Source organism: Parasteatoda tepidariorum, chromosome X2 (genome assembly GCF_043381705.1).
Source record: "Parasteatoda tepidariorum isolate YZ-2023 chromosome X2, CAS_Ptep_4.0, whole genome shotgun sequence".
NCBI lineage: Eukaryota > Metazoa > Arthropoda > Arachnida > Araneae > Theridiidae > Parasteatoda > Parasteatoda tepidariorum.
The window spans coordinates 50,355,901-50,373,320 of record NC_092215.1 but is presented as its reverse complement, the minus strand read 5'-3'; the positions used below and the strand labels follow the sequence as shown (position 1 = coordinate 50,373,320).

Genomic DNA, 17,420 nt, shown 5'->3' with positions numbered 1-17,420 from the left:
ATGCTTGACTTCGGTGTTCTACTGGGAACAGTGTTTTTATGATCAGTCCACTACGGGACTAGTAAAAGAGGGAAAAAACGAATTTCTGTGATATTCCTCATAGAAAGACAACAAAAAAATTAAAAAAAAAGTAACTGTTTCGAAATTTATAGAGGGCGCTGCTAGCATTTCCATGAGGCAATGCTGGTATAGTCTTTAAATGAAACAAAAATAAGTAGTCGGAAGTGTTTCATGTTAAACAAACAAACAAAATTGTGTTTACATTTTTTTGACAGACTATAATAATACCGGGAAAATGTCTTTTGATTTAATGTTTTCAGATATTCCATGAATTAAAAATAACTTACGAAGGTGATAATGTTTCTAGTCAAAAATATGATTTTGGCATCTCGCGATTTTTTTTCCAGTCTTTTAGTTAATTATGAATGATATTACAGAAGCAAATAAAATCTTCACGGATCATCTTGATGGTTTTGATCACTCACTAAAAAAATGCCTTCTTACAAAAAATAAAATTAAACATTGCATTGAGGAAATTTTTTCTAATAATAATAGATACGATTCAGCCGAGTTAAATTACTGTAGTGTATTTAGGATATATTTTTCAAGTTTAATTAAATTTCTGCAATGCCTCATCAAATATATCGTCACTGGTTTCTTTATTGCTATATTTTTGTATTTATTTATCATATCTCACAATTCGGTACAAAAATTTGTTATGAGAAATTGCCAAAATCTAATCTATCCCACTATGCGTACGTTACGTATATGGACTTTACCAATCTTGCGAAACTATGAATTTTTATCAGGTATTCATTTACTTTAATAGAAATTATAATTTTGTAGTTCTGTTAAATATATAAAATTTTTGATAATATGTGTTGAAAAATATGCCTTCAAATGAAAATGTTATGCAATTTTACACCAAAATGATATATTAATATATGCTGCAACACTGTCTTTCTCAACAGTTTTTCTGGACAATTTTACATTTCAAATTTTAAAAAAGCCCCAAAACGTTATTCAACTATTATTGTTAGTCATTTATGTTGTTGCAAATGATCTTGTTTTTTACTTTATACTTCTCTGTTCAGAACTTGTAAAGGAAGTTTGAATAATTTTATTGTATAAATAATATACCTACTCAAAAGTGAAGACATTTTCGAGAATATTATGTATAATATGTAGAACTGACCTGCTGTTGCTGAAGTCTTGTTTGCTATTCCTTAGAGGCAATGTAATTTTAAAGCCCAAACTTGACCATTCATGCTAATATAATTTGCCATTCATAATAACAAACTTGACCATTCATACAAAAATTTTCTTCTTATTCTAAGAAAATTACTCCAAATCCAGGAGTTTAGACATTTTTGCACTTTCAAAATAAATATTTTTTCATTGACAATGAATCAATAGATAGCCGAAGTCTAAAAGAAATGATCTAAACCTCTATTTCCTTTAATGTTACTGCTCAATAACCATGAAACATCTTGAATACTCTATGCATAGCCGCCAACATACTAAGAAAAAAATTTGGTAGATTTTAAGAAATTATATAAATACGATGCTAACTATTGTGTAACATTTTTAACACAGGAATTCTACATTTATTTTAAACACAAAAATATTTGCGTTTTATAGTCCAATGAAATGCAAAAACTACATTTTACTAATGACTAAAAATTTAAATTCCCTGGAATATTTTCTATTTATAATTGACATTAAATAAACTTTCATGATGATTGTTTTTATTATTTTACATTTATTTTTGAATTCATAAATTTAAAAACAACAGTTATGTCTATGAATATTGAAAGAGTGACTGGGCAGCCTATTCTTGTCCTAGAAGTAATCTATGGGGGGGGGGGGTACTAATTACTTTTCATTAAGGAGAAATAGAAGTGTATAGTGAATCCTTGTGTGGAAATCAGAGTTTTCTTTATGCATTCATGACCTTTATAAATTTCTGAACAAAAGGTTCAATAACTTCATTACTCATATTTTTCTTGTTTGAAAACTAGATTCACTCATTTTGTGAAATGTAAAAGGTGGTTTATTTTGGAGTTTAAAAAGTTGAATTCATATTTTTCTTGATTCTATTTTTGCGTTGGCTTATCAGTTATCTGGACAAATGTTATTTAGAAAAAATGACTGCTCATATCAAGTCTAACGCTTATGTACTTAGAAAAGAAATTCAAAATTTTGAAGCAAGTAGATAGAAGAATAATGTTTTTATAAAAATATGTCCAGTATTTATTGGTTATAAGAAAATATTAGTCTATAGTTTTGTCAGAATGTTTGGCGAAATATTCGGCAAAGTATTTTTCCGCAGTTTTTTTTTCTTCGGAATTTGAATTAATTTAATGATGGATAATCTGAAGTTGTATTTGTTTATACATTATTAAAAATACCTATTAAAAAATATTGAAAATACATTATTAAAAATTACCGAATGTTAGGCAATATTCAGTAAAGTATTTTTCAGCAGTTTTTTTTCTTCAGAATTTCAATGGATTTAATAGTGAATAATCTAAAAGTGTATTTGTTTCTATACACTATTAAAAATAGTTTTTACACATATTTGTTAAGTTCTAAAACTTGCATATTTATGTTCTGAAAGACAAAAAGAAAAGTGAAATTTGAAGAATTAAAAGAAGATTACTTTATATTGAACCATGAGTTTTGTACAGCTTATTATTTTTTTAAAACAATATTCAGGCAAATGAATTTCGTTATTTTTTCAACACTTTTTGCTTAAAATCTTGAGAATTTTTTGTTTTGTTTTTTCTGCTTCTGTTTTAGCGCAGCATTTTAACTAAAAGTCCGTTTCTAATTTATTGTTACTTTTTTCCTGTATGATAACCAGTAACATAAACTGTTATTTTCAATGTTAAAGTTTTATTTTAAGAACAAAGAATATTTTTTTCCTACTTATCTGTGGCTTTTATCATTAATTTTTCTTTTTATCAGTGTTTTCATTGTGACATCATTTTTTAAAAAGCGTTTCTTATGAAAGGTATTCTTTTACTGTCCTTATTTTTTTTCTAGAAATCTGCCAATTTGAAAAAGTTAATTTGAGATTTCTAGCGTTAAATTTTCTGTTAATAAATTAATAATGATTTTTGTTTCAGTTTCCATCTAACTCTCTCTTTTTTTTATCAATATTTTTATTATAACAGGATAATTAAGAGAGTTTCTGTCACGCTTTATTCTTTTTTCTTGAAAATACCTTAATTGAAAAATTTAGAATGCTCGATTTTAATTTTTCGTTCAAAAATGAAGATTGATTTTTATTTTAGCTGTTTCACTTTTTATGTAATCTGTTTGTTTTTTTTATGGGTGTTTTTATGATAGCATGACATTTTTAAAAGAATTTCTGATGGACTAAGTCTCTTTTAAAGTTTTATAGATAAATTTTAAGAATATTTTTTCAACTTTAGTTTAGCTTCTTTTTTTTTTTTTGATAGTTATTGTCAGTTTTTTTTTATTTATCTCAAATATTTCTGATGAATAACTATTATATTTTTTTCCCTCTTTACCTCATACCAATGATATAGCTAAGTTTTGGATATTTTTCAATAATGACTGAATTTATTTATAAATAAAAAATATTTATCAATGTTTTTTTTTTTAAATTATGTTATTCTGCAAAAGTACAGTAAAATTTTTATTAATACTATTAAATTAACAAATCACGTACTAAACATATTAGCTATTAGAAAACATATACTAAGGATTGGAACAACTGCTCCAAAACAAAATTTCTGCCCCAAAAGATGTTTTTTTTTCCCCTCAGAATAGCTCCAAGCTGCTCCGAAACTCTAATAATATTTGTATTGTTGCTCCAAAATAGCAAGCAAATGCAGGAAAAATAATTTTCTCCTAGATGCAGGGTATCTGCGCACCTGGAAAGTCATGAATTTTGGTATTGCACAAAATTTTTCATGAAATGTCATGATTTTAAATATTTTTTAAAAAAAAATCATGGAAAGTCATGGATTTAGGTCGCCAAAAAATCTAATTTTTAAAATAGAATCCCCCCCCCCATTGCATGGTGTTCCGAATATCTGAGGAGTTTGTAACAAAATCCCCACTCACAGTCATGTCTTATTAAAATATAAAATTTTTTTATCATGTTCTTTAAAAATTATGGTGTTCTTTCAGAAAATGAACGAAAAAACATTTCTAGAGTGAATTATCTTTTAAACTTCTGTAATTTCAGAACTTTTGTTATTATTATTTTTATTTATTTTATCTATTTAAAATTCTAGCTGAAGCATTGGGGAATTTTTTTAAATTCCAAAATGAGAACAGAAAAATCAGGAGTGTATCTTTCCTTTCCAATGAGCACGAAAAGTATCTTTAGAATATGAATCTGCAGAAAGAAAAAAAATATGCTTTTGTACTTTTTTCAGCTATTTTTTTACTTCAACTCATTCTTTACTCTGTGTTTTAAATTTAAATTCTATAAATATGAATATGCAGAGTATAAAAATTTGGGTTATACCTATCATTTCAATTAATAATATTATAATGGTTTTTAAATTTATTGTAGTGTTTTTGTTGGAGAAAATAGTAACTTCATTAAGTGATGAAAAATTCTTGGAATAGTCATGGAAAGTCATGAATTTGAAAATCTAAAATGTAGCAGATTGTAAATGTCAATTAATGTGTTTAGTTTAATCCCCCCACCCCATCGGATAGAGCTCATTAAGCAGTTATTTAGGGCTCCAATGGGTAATTGGAGAATAGAAAAAACTTATAATTGTGAGGGAATTTTATTTTGATTAAAAAAAATCAGGGAATAGTCAAGGAAAGTTACACTCTTTTATAAAAACTGAAAATTCCTTCATCATACCTGGAAAGTGACCATCTTGTCTGTAACAGCTATCAGTTATTGAGATTCGAGTTAAATAATTCTGACATCTATTACAATTATTTGTTAAAATAATTTCACATTTTAGTCAAACTTGCATCTTTTCTTCCTCATTCACTGATATTTTTTGGTCACAAAATCTAATATTTGATTATACAAATAAAAAAAATAAATCATTTCTGATAAAAAAAAATTGTATGGTATAGATAAAATATGGTCTGGAATTTCACTGAAACTTTCCTGATATGACTGGAAAAGTGATAATTTTTTTTTTTTTTAAAATTGAATCAGAACCCTGGTTATTAGTAAAATAACAAAATTCACTTGTCCAGTGATTCCGCTTAAGCGTTTAACACTTTAAACATGCCATAAATTGCCAAGGGAATGTGAAAAATAAGCTATTATGTGTCCCTTGAGATACGTAATTCTCCTAAAGAAAAATGGTTGTGCCAAAACCCATTTTTTCTGCTCCAAAATGAGTATGTTACTGTTCCATCCCTGTATACTGAATTTGCAATTGAAAACAACATACCAATTTTCATAACCAAATTCTAAGTATAAATACTCAAACCAACTCTTAAATAATATGATTTTAAACTTATGTATAAAAATATAAAAAATAATATGAAATTAGTTATTTTTTTAAAAAAATCAAAGGCGAAACTTTAAACTTTCTGGTATTATGTTCAGTTTGTTTAAATTCAAGCTATTCTTATAAAACTTATTGCTAAACAATTCTTTTGATCATTTTTGGTTTCTTCTATTTTGTCCAGTTTCTTATGGTTTAATCCACCATCCTGGAAGAGATAGGTTTCTCCCAAAGGAAATGCCAACCCTGTTTTATATTACTTAACTTTCATGATGTTGTATTACCTTGCATTTTGTGATGTTAAATTTTCACATTTTAGGAATGAACTAAGAATACAGTCTGGTTTATTTTTCTTCCATTTGAAAACTTTCGTTGAATGAGTTTAAATGGTATTTCTGTCTATTGTGGTTTTTGATGCATCATGTCTTCATTTATAAAATGATTGTTACTTTCCTGGCCTGGCTTTTCCTAGCCGTTGTCCATTACACTGTTCAAATTATATTTAGTAGGATATGATGCAGTTAATATTTTGTCATCCTCTTTTAAAAAATGAGAGGTCTATTATTCTTCTATTCTATTCTAATTTTCCAACTAATTTACATTTTCTCCAAAACTGATGAAGATCATATAAATATTTAAAAATGTCTCCCCGAGAGGAAAATCAAAAAGAAGCATGTCTGAAACATTATAGGGAGACAAAGATTCGGCATATGGAGAATATTTTGAATTCCAATTAAAAATTTTGCCGTTTGGAGTCTGTACTGAATTATTGAATGTACACAAAGGAAAACATTAGCTTATTAAAAATAGAAATTTTTATAAGCAAAAAACATGGAAAGACTTAATGAAGTATTTACATTCAATCTGTAATTTGTTTGTTAAATGCAAGCTATGTGAAGTCTCCTGAAATTCATGGTCAAATTTCTGAGTCACTATTGCAGTGAGTCACCAAGACATATGGTCTATGGGGGAATTGAAGCATTCAGTAAATGTGCACAACAATGTCAGTTGTCTGTGAGTATTTGAGAAGGCAAGCTAGTGATAAAATTTGAGGAAATAGGCATTTTCTGATAAATTTCCTGAAATTTCTTAAACAGTTTTGTAAAAAAAAAATTTCCTGTCAATGTGTGACCATTTAGTACTAAAGATATTCACAGATGTTCATGTAACCAACTTGGCAATACTTTAACCAACCTTACCCATTACTGTGAGGAACAAAATCATTTTTTTATAAATTTATTTTCGGAATGTATATTGTCATCTGCAAGCTGCTCTTTATGTATGTAAAAAGATACTTCAACAAATTACCTTTCAAAATTTTCTTTTTTTGAGTTAACTTGGCTTATAAAATTCTTTGTAATATTTTTTTTAATAATGAAATGGAGCTTATTTTTAGGATGCCCTCTTTTTTCAAAATTGTTTTCTGTTTTTTTTTTTTTTTCTCCCTTACCAAAATGTTTTTAATTTAGTAATTTTTTTACTGGTTAAGTATGTTTTTGAAATCTATCAAATGCTTTACAGTTTAGTTTGCTTTTTACAGTTTGCTTTTCATTTTGCTCTATTTTATTTCCTTAGTAATATGAGTCCTTCTTATTTTCTCAGATTGGCATGAAGAGGAGTGTTTGGTGCGGAATCCTTTCTATTATGAGCTTCCATTAGATTGCTGGCCTTGTGAAAATATTAGAACTTTGGTAGATCTTTCAGGTTTTACAAATTATAGTCATGATTATGTACTTAATGAGCAGCCTTTTATTGTTAGAGTGAGTCCACTTTGATTACTTTAAAATGTTTCTTTTCAAATTATTTATTTCTTTTGAGTGGTTACCATTATTAATTGTGGCTATTTGCAGGACAGCTTACAAGAGAATGTATCCTTTCAAGATCTTCAAAAACTTTATTATAAATATGATAAGCTTTTAGATCGAGGAACAGCTAAATTTCGGTGTAGTGAGAAGGATTTTTGTTTGCCTAATGATGTATTCACTAAAAAACCACCTGCTATAAATACATTTCATGTGATGTGGTAAGTTACTAAATCTTTTGCACTCTAAAATAAGTTTTTAATCAATGGTAACATTGTTTCATTGATTTTAGCTTTGAGTGAAAAATTTTGAAACATTTAACAAAAACTTATATACGTAGTTGGATAATATAGACGCATACACGCATTCTAAACATACTAACACTTTACAGTACAATACAATACAACATACGATAACCAGTCTTTTGACTGGTAATGGTATATTTAGTGTTAATATGAATGCAGTTCTTTAATTTCATTTTTGTTTATAACTATTTATATTAATCTTCCTCTAGTGTTAATGTGCATGTATATATTTTTATCTTTCTTTCTTCTTTTTTTTCTTTGGAATAATAAATATGTTAAAAAGTGAAATGTTTTTTTATGGTTTTTGTAATGTAATAAAATCATTCTGTACTCAAAAAATATTATGAGCCCAGAGATGCTTAACTTTCTTATCTTATATATTTTTTTTAAAACCTGTTTCATTAGAAGAAGTGTTTTGGGCAATTTGGTGAAGGTTCATTAACTTTTTATATTGATTGTTTACAGAATATTTTTTAATAAAACATTAACTTAAATTATAACCTAACAGAGTTTTCTACTAAGCATTCTGATTCTATATCTTCCTTATAAATTTTAAAAATGTTTCATTAACACATTTTTTTTTTTAATTATGATACTTTATAGTTAGAAATGTCATAATTTCAACTAATAATCATAGAAGTTCACTTATATATAGTATGAGCTTAACAGATAATTGGCCTTTAAATTATTCATTTTTTAAGGTAAAATTACCTCTTACTTTACCCTAAAATTACCTTTTTAAGGTAAGTTTTTTTTAAAGTCTAGATTTTTTTTATTTACTTATTATTTTCATTTTTTTACTTAGAATTCAAAAGACCAAACATACTTTTATCATGTAAGATTTCATAAAGTTTTTATTTTAATTTTTAAAAATTTATAGGGATAACAGTTTAAAAAGATATAGTTAAAAAAAGCAATCCTAAATTCAGGGATGTGATTGACAAAAACACAAAAAAGAGGAAGTTTATAACTGTAGCATTAAGCGTGCAAAAAAAAAAAATGATATGAATTCAATAGCCAATCTGATAATGATTACATTATTATCTATTCAAATTATAAATAAATGGTAATTATGTTCTTTAATAAAATCTTGATTAAAATAATTTTTTTTTAATAATTTAGATAACTTTGAGTAATTATGCATAAGCAGGATTTTATGTATCACATCATTTAAAAAAAACATTTCTTTAATGGTCAAAGGACCTTTATGGACCTTCTCATCAGTTCTTTGTTTTTTTGATGGTCTTTTATTAACATGACTGATCTGTAGACTGCGCTTTGCAGACTTTTGATCATCAGTGTTGATAGGACAAGAAAGTTCATTTCTCACACAATTTTTAAAGGCCTTAGATTAAGAATCGCGATGTTAGATTTCAAAATCGCGTGAATAAGAATCGCGATGCTTGATTTTAAAATCGCGTGAAAAAGAATCGCGATGCCGGATTTTAAAATCGCGTGAATAAGGCGATATCGGATTTTAAAATCGCGATGTTGGATTTTAAGATTGCGTGAATAAGAATCGCGATGTTCGATTTTAAAATAGGGTGAATAAGAATCGCGATGTTGGATTTTAAGAGTGCGTGAATAAGAATCGCGATGTTCGATTTTAAAATAGGGTGAATAAGAATCGCGATGTTGGATTTTAAGAGTGCGTGAATAAGAATCGCGATGTTCGATTTTAAAATAGGGTGAATAAGAATCGCGATGTTGGATTTTAAAATCGCTTGAATAAGAATCGCGATGTTTGATTTTAAAATCGCGTGAATAAGAATCGCGATGTTCAATTTTAAAATAGCGTGAATAAGAATCACGATATTGAATTTTAAAATCACGTGAATAAGAATCACGATATTGGATTTTAAAAGCACGAAAATACAAATCGCGGTATTGAATTTTTAAATCGCGTAAATAAGAATCACGATGCATAATTTTTAGAGTCCGTGAATACTTATCGCAACGAGTAATGTTTAAACCGCGTATAAATACGAAAATCGATGTTTGATATTACAACCGCGTGATAACGAATCGCAATATTGAAATTTAAAAATATATATGAATACGAATCGCGACATTGGATTTTAAACTAGCGGGAATATGAATCGCGATATTGGGTTTTAAAAACGTTTAAATACAAATCGCGATATTGGGTTTTAAAAACGCTTAAATACAAATCGCGATATTGAATTTTTAAATTGCGTGAATGGGAATTGCGAGTAATGATTTTTAAATCGTGTAAAAACGAATCTCAACAAGTAACTTTTAAATCAGTTAAATACGAAAATCGATGATTTACATAAAAATCATCTAAATAAGAATCGCAATTTTAGCAGATTCTGGCCCAGTTCCTAATATTTAAAATTCTGTAAATCAGCCAATCAAAAGAAATCAAATATCAGCGGCCGAAACGAAACTGCTTAGGACTTTTTTTCTTTTTTCCAATCTATAGCGGAAGTCGCGGTTGTCAAGGCTACGGCGTACATGCCGGAATTCTACCCATTTTCTTCTGAAGATCATTTTTTCAGGAGGCTATTGCAGGGGGGGGGGAGACCGTCGCAAGTCCGACTATATCGTTCGTTCGACTCCCCAAAAGTTTTTGGAACATGGTCGGAAATTTTAAAAAAGTCTTTCATCCCTGAAAAGATAAGAGAGTAGTGTAGTTAATGACGGCATTGTTTTACCAAGGTCAACCACTTTTACCCCAGCCAGCAGATTGACATGTGAAGAAAGGTTTATTGGGGGCTTCAATACTTTCGCTCCGCCGAAGAAAAAAATTTTCAACAAAACATCATTTACTGCATAAAAAAATTTTTCGCGCGGAAATTTATGAAAAAAGAGCAGAAGATATGGAGAAATCTGAAAAAAGCGGAAATCAGCGGATCCGCGGAAGAATCACATCCCTGTAAATTATATAATTTTTAATCTATTTTATGATAATGCAGTTTCAGAATAATATATGACTCTTTCTTAAAAACTATGTGTTATCTCATTAATTTACACCTTAAAAAAACGACAATGTTTTGTTCATATTAAGTTGTGTTTATTTCAAAAGGATTAAAATGTTATAGAACACCAGATGAAAAAGATTGTGTCAATAATTTTAACGAGGGCTTATTAGCAAATTTTATTTTCATCTCTAGATTTAAATCACTTATTTCATAAATTTTGAATTAACTTCGTAGATTTCAAAAATATTCTTGATATTATTTTCATGATTCATTTCATCATTTATATTATTTTCATAATTTTCTTTTTTGATTATGTCTTCACTGTTTAATTTCTTTTAAAATTTTATAGGTTTCTCACTCACTCATGTTTTGTTCTTCGTTCTGTGTTAATTTGCTATCTACCTTAGTTATATTTCTGTTATAAATGTTTTTTCTTTATACACTGGTGGTATTTTACTTTATACAGGAAAATAAATCGCGTTGCTGCTGCTCGTGTAATTAGAAAAATCTTTCCTCGTCCGTACTTCATTCCAAATAATAGTGAAGTGGCTTTAGAACGATACTTGTATCTTAGTGGATCAGAAGCACCTCAATTCTTCTTGGTATTATTATTTTTTCTCATTTCATTGTGGCTCATTGATCAAATGGAGGAAACTCAAGATATCGGTTTATGTTTAGTTATTCTAACAATATGTATCTGCATCAATAATTATTTACGTTTAGCCCACTTATGTTTTCTTTGGATAATCTTAATTTTTATCTCATTTGTCTTTGGTTGCTAACTGTCAATTTCGAACGTAGTTTAGGTTAGAACAGAAAATCCAATGTTTTCATAGTAGAAACTGTAATAGTTGTCGTGTGAAAAAAAAAGTTTTTGAAAATATTTAGTAATAAAAATAGAAAAATGAACTGAGTAATAATCATTTATCATTTGAGCAAAGCATCTGATGAATGATAAACATCTTTTAAAACATGTGGGCTATATTCGAACTTTTAGAAACTATTATGCTTGCTATGTAAGATTAATTACTAAATTAAAAACTATGAAATGTATATTGTTAAAATAAAGTTCATGATTAGTTTTTATTAAAACATAAAGCTTATTTTTAGCCTTAAAATGTTCTTAGGAATATTAAAAAAATTTCTAAGAGCTACTTCTGCACTTGAACAAAAAATATGTTTTAATAATAACTGTTTATTTTAATAAGCTCTGAGTTTTTATCTTCTTGAAGTATGTTTTGTGCAATTTCTAAACAGAAAAAAAAATTTCATTTGCTATTTATTAAATATGTTTTTCTTACTAATAAATTATATAATTTAAATAATAATTTTTCATCTAACTACTGAAAGTCACTATTTTTTTTTAAAAAAGAACAAAAATTACTTTTTTTTAAAAAAAATTAGAAATTGTGTTTTAGTCTGGTTTCAAAATATTAACTTGTTCACTACCAATCTCACTCAAGTGCTTAATTTATTTAATATATTTAGTCTTAGAGTAGCATGCCCTGATTGGGTAAAATCAACAGCAAATGATATTTAACGTAATTCATATTGAATTGTAATAATTATTTTATTGGTATATTGAAACTCAAAACTTCTTAAACTATTTATCTTCAAATCACTAAAAGTTATTAAACCTTTTATCTTTGAGCCACTGAAGTTCTTTATGATTTTGTTTCAAATTATTATTTTGTATTTTTATTTCTTGCTTTAGTTTCTACTTTATTTTTATTATTTCATTGATTTTTATTTTATGTGTATTAAAACCTCAATCCAAATGTTTTCTTTATCAGGGATATTCATGTGCAGGTAACTTTTACAATAAGCAAAATATTAAAAATATTTATGTTTATTTTTATTACTGTTTTCAAGAGTGGTACAAAAGCCTATAAAAACCACTTCCTGAAAGATATTTATATTTAGTAATATTGAAACATTGAAATGATTCACTAATTGTTCATGACTTGCTCCTTCTAATTATTCATAGAATATTTTTTATTTTAATAACTTTATTTATTCTTGAAACTTATAAAAAAACATCTAATAAATCCAATATCAAATTTCTCAATTTTGTTTTACGATCTTCTATATCCCAAAATATCAAAGGTTAAATAATATTTTTTGTTAGGCTTTAGAAAAGTTACAAACTTCAGAGTTTTGTAAAATTTATTAATATCCATTCTTTTATATAAAAATATTTATGTTATAAAATATAATAATTCTCATAATTGGATACCTTGGGAAGTTTGTTGAAATACAAGACATTCATATTTCATGGGGAGAACAAAGTCGATATAAGGCCTACAATAGTACTCACTATTGTAGGCCTTATATCGAAATTTTTTTGACAAAATGACTATCATCATTTTACTATCTATGCATTAAATAGTTTTTCAAAAATAATTTTGATAAAAACAACTTTTCATGAAGTAATGCTGTTAGCTCATACAGAACATGATTAAATTATAAATGCATGTAAATTTTTAGAATATATTCTTTAGCTATTTTAACAGGTCTTATTAGATGGATAAAAAAATCATCAATTAATTACATTTTAAATACAAAACTATACTCATTGTTTTACTTTTTTAAAAGTAGGAAATGTTTCAAGGGCTTTTTTAAAAAAAATTTGAATGCGTAGAGATATAACTCAAATAACCAGCTAAGAATTTTGAGTGAATCATGCACATTTTCTAACCATTTGTTTTTCCCCCATTGTATTAGCTGGTTGTCATTTCACTGGAATTCCCATTGTTAAGTTTTTAACTAATTACAGCAAATTGTGGTAAAAAATAAAGTGTGTTTTCTTAATTTAAAAATTTTAGCTTTACTTACCAGTGGTAAAAAATAAGATGCATTTTCTTATTTAAAAATTGTGGCTTTATGTTTTACATATTTTTTTATTTAATGCAAAATAAATTATCCTCTAAGTTGATAAAATTCGTATTATGTTGATCTGCTTACGTTATACTACTTAAAAAAGATTCTGACTTGACTCGGCAAGTTATTTTTACACTAGTAAAAGTGTGGAGTATCCAGAACTGATATTATGTTTAATCTTAATTTTTTGGAATATTCTGGCTACAAACATATTACAAATATACAAAATGGAAGTTTGTGGTGTTTAATTAATTCTTAACTATATCACATTTTTATGATATAACGATAGTTTGATATGTATGTTTAAAATAAGCCTGTAAAAGGAATTTATTTAAAATCTGAATTGTATGAAAGAACCTAAATCGATTTGATTTCGATAACCTTGTGAGTAAAAATAAAAAAGTTGATCTTTTTCATTTTTAGAATTTTTTACTCCTAAATTTCTTCATTCTTTGATGATCATTAAGTTTAGCAATGTTTAGAACAATTTTTTTATGACTATTTTCAAGTTCAGAATGAATAAGGAATTATTACTAAAAGGCTTAGCTTATATAGAGAGCTGTTCTGTTTTGTATTATTTTAACCCCCTTAGAAAGTTTTCCTTCTTTAATTAAACAAAGATCCCACTACCTAGAGGTATCTCAGTGATCTTTTTTACATCAGACTTAGTTTATATCACTATTTGACTTCTTTGTCATATTTTTTTTTACATTTGCAATATAGTCTAAAAATTTTAAATTTTTTATCAATCCTGTTTTAACAAATACTCTAGAAAAAGTTTTGAAACAACTTTGCAACATTATATCCTAATTGTCACTTCATTAACCATAATTTTTTTTACTTATGGTTTGGAAGGCTAAATGTTATGAATTAATAAAAAAAACTTGTTGCATAACTCATGCTTCCTTTAGCAATATTTAGCATATTTCAAAAATTCTCACTGCATCATAAAAATGTCTAAAATTTTAAAATTATAGTTATAAGTTGTGTAATGAATGATAATTGAAAACAAATTAAGAGCTTTGATATTTATTGTTTTAGGGCAGATCCTCTGCAAGCTGCCAGTGCAGATTTAATAATTAATAAGCATTATTAAAAGCAGATTATTTGAAGATTTTTTTTATGATTATAAAGTTTGATGAAATAAATGAGTTAGATACAGGGTATCTTAAATTACAGTAACAATTTTCGAAATTTTACAACCAGAAAAAAAAATTTTTTTTTTTGCAATAAATATGACAAAGCTTTTTCTCCAGAGCACCAGAACTTTCTTGCATATGCATGGGAGGCAGTTTGTGATTTGCTTACATGGGGGGAGAGGGATACAGATATACCAAATATATACATACATAATATTTAAACAGTCTCCTCATTATGATATATTATTGTGGTTGATGGTGGACGGTTCGAAAATATCATGATGTGGGATTTTCATTCTATGAAAGAGTTTAAAAAATTGTGCTGTTATTTTCTTTGGTTTTCAGTTTTATTACTTGCAGTATCATTTGTCAAAACACTTTTGAATTAAAATCAGAAACTCTGTGAGGAAAATATATGTATATTCTATTACAGGAAGTTGATACAAAGTTTTATTGTAACTTTAACCATTTTCCTGTTAAAAGAGGTTTTTAAAAATTAAAAAAAACAGTCTAATTAGAACACCTGTAGAATAAAATACTAATAATATTATCATGCGCTCTAAATTTTTAAAATAACTCTAGAATAAATAATAAAACAAATTATGAATATTTTTATTGAAAATTTCTCATTTTGTTCTTAATGTTTAACATAGCATTTACAAATGTTCATTTTCAGTATATAGCTTAAATAAAATATAAATTTTTAAAAATTGTAAATGAAACAATTGTTTAGGCTTCCAAATGGGCTTTCATTACCAGTCTTAACTAGTGTTCTTCTTAAAACTTAGGATGCAATTAAATTGTTATAACTGCTTTCTTTTAATGGAATCAAACAAATTTAAAATTGTTTGAGACATTTTAAAAAGCTATTTTCACCCAAAATAAATGATGAAAAATTGTATACTTTAAAAGAAATAAAATTCTAAACTGCATATTTTTACCATTAAATCTTGTTTATTGTAGTTTTTCTTATTGTTTAGAGATAATTTTTTTTAAGAATGGTTCCTATTTTACATCATTTAATTAATTTAAAGAAGATTTTTAATAAACTCTTCTTTTTTTTTTATGTTTAGCCATTAACAGACTTTGCTAATGTATGGGTTGCACAAGGACAAGGTTATCGCCTTATTGTTTTAGATCCATCTGAGCCATGTATTTCAAATTGTTCTGCTGTATCTGTGCTACTACGGCCAAGAGATGTGTGTGAGTGTAATTTTTCTAACCTTCTTAATCTTTAAAAACTAAAAATAAGAACACTTGGGAAACATTAGAGCTGCAGCCAAAGACCAGAAAAGATGGATTACCTTGATAAAGGCCTTATAAATCATTGAGGGGGGGAAAAACTTATGTAGGTTTTAATTTTGCACTGGAAAACAACTAAAAAGAGATTGATTATCTTCGAGATCCTATCGATCGTAAGATTCTCAGCAATTTAAAGCCAATAGTCTTCAAGTGATTAATATAAGTTCAGAGATCCAGGTTCTAGATTCACAGCCTACGTAAATTTTTCGCAATTCTTAACCTCTCTATATGGTTTGTGACCTCATGTTCCATGCAAGTTTTTCAGAGTTTTCTCAGAGATCACCCCTCTGAATTTGTCAGTTGAATTTCAAAAAACCTTGTCTAGGTATGAACTTTTAGTCATAAGAAATTTTGAAGCTAGAATAAGAATTTTCACTAATTACTATTTTTTACGTCTATACAAGGGGCCATTAAGAATTGAAATAGTGAATGATCAAATAATTAACCCGTGTTGAAGGATAGTAACATCCAAGTCACGCGAATTACAAGGATTTTTGTTCCGAAACAAGATAGTTTTAACACCAAGCAAATGTTTTTTATTCTCTTCAAAAATCAATTTGTAGCTAACAGAAGAAAATATTCATATAGTTAAAAAAACACCTTTTAATAGCTTTATTTTTGCATTATGGCATATAAAAAAATCAGGTATTAATGGGTTAATGAGATGTTACTATATGTAAACCAACCATTGAATGGATTCAACCTCTTGTTGCTTCTGCAGTACTTATGTCTACTTGTATTTCTGACTGCATGTTTGTAAATCATACGTCTTAATTTTAGTGCTGCATTCATTTTATTAATGCAAAAAGAAGAATCTAAATTTTGCAACTGGTATGATTCAGTTACCTCGAGGACTTCGATACTGCATAAAAAAAATATTAAAAAAAGCATTTAAGGCTCAAAAATATTATTAAAACTAAGATATTATACCTATACAGTCGGACCTCTATTTAACGAAGTCGCTAAATCCCGAAGAAAAGTTCGTTATATGGAAAATTCGTTAAATAGAAAATCATCTTTTGAAATACTTACACAACGTAGAATAGGTTTTAAATTCACAGATACTAGAAATAATTAAAATTGCAATTGATACACCTTTATCTTGTAAATTATTATCAATTAATTATTTTATAAATCTAACCCATAAAAGAAATCTGCAATGAAAGTAAGAATAGAACAAAACATTATCCAGTGTGTTATACTATCATGCTACATATATTTTCCCCTGAATAAAAATGCTAAATTTTTATTTATTAAAATTATTGCTGCATTTATTATAAATGTAATTTTAAACATACATATTCCCATGCATTCTTAATTTTAATTACTATTGATAAAGTCTGTTAATTTTGTCTGAGTTTTTTGTTTGTAAAAGTGTTTTTTCTCATAATAGGTCTCGCATTTTTGTAATGCACCAAAAATTCCTTCAGGCGTATTCTCCTCAAACTGCAATCCACGTCGAATTGTTTCAAATGATTTTAACATTTCATCATATGAAGGTTTGCTAATTTCTTCATCATTTCCGTCTTCATCTTCTTCGTCTTCCTCACAATTTATAGCTGTATTGTTTTTATTTTTCACA

General features: G+C 27.1%; 1 protein-coding gene across 2 annotated transcripts in view; it reads left to right on the top strand.

Annotated features, from left to right (window-relative positions):
- Positions 1-357: 357 nt before the first annotated feature.
- LOC107443802 (uncharacterized) overlaps positions 358-17,420 on the top strand; it is a 19,144-nt gene continuing 2,081 nt past the window's right edge. For both annotated transcript variants that reach the window (XM_016057795.4, XM_043040921.2), the window contains exons 1-5: positions 358-809; positions 7,068-7,225; positions 7,316-7,488; positions 10,984-11,119; positions 15,610-15,739. In XM_016057795.4, coding sequence (XP_015913281.1) covers positions 422-809; positions 7,068-7,225; positions 7,316-7,488; positions 10,984-11,119; positions 15,610-15,739 — 985 coding nt within the window. In that variant the 5' untranslated portion in view covers positions 358-421. The remainder of the gene's footprint in view (positions 810-7,067; positions 7,226-7,315; positions 7,489-10,983; positions 11,120-15,609; positions 15,740-17,420) is intronic.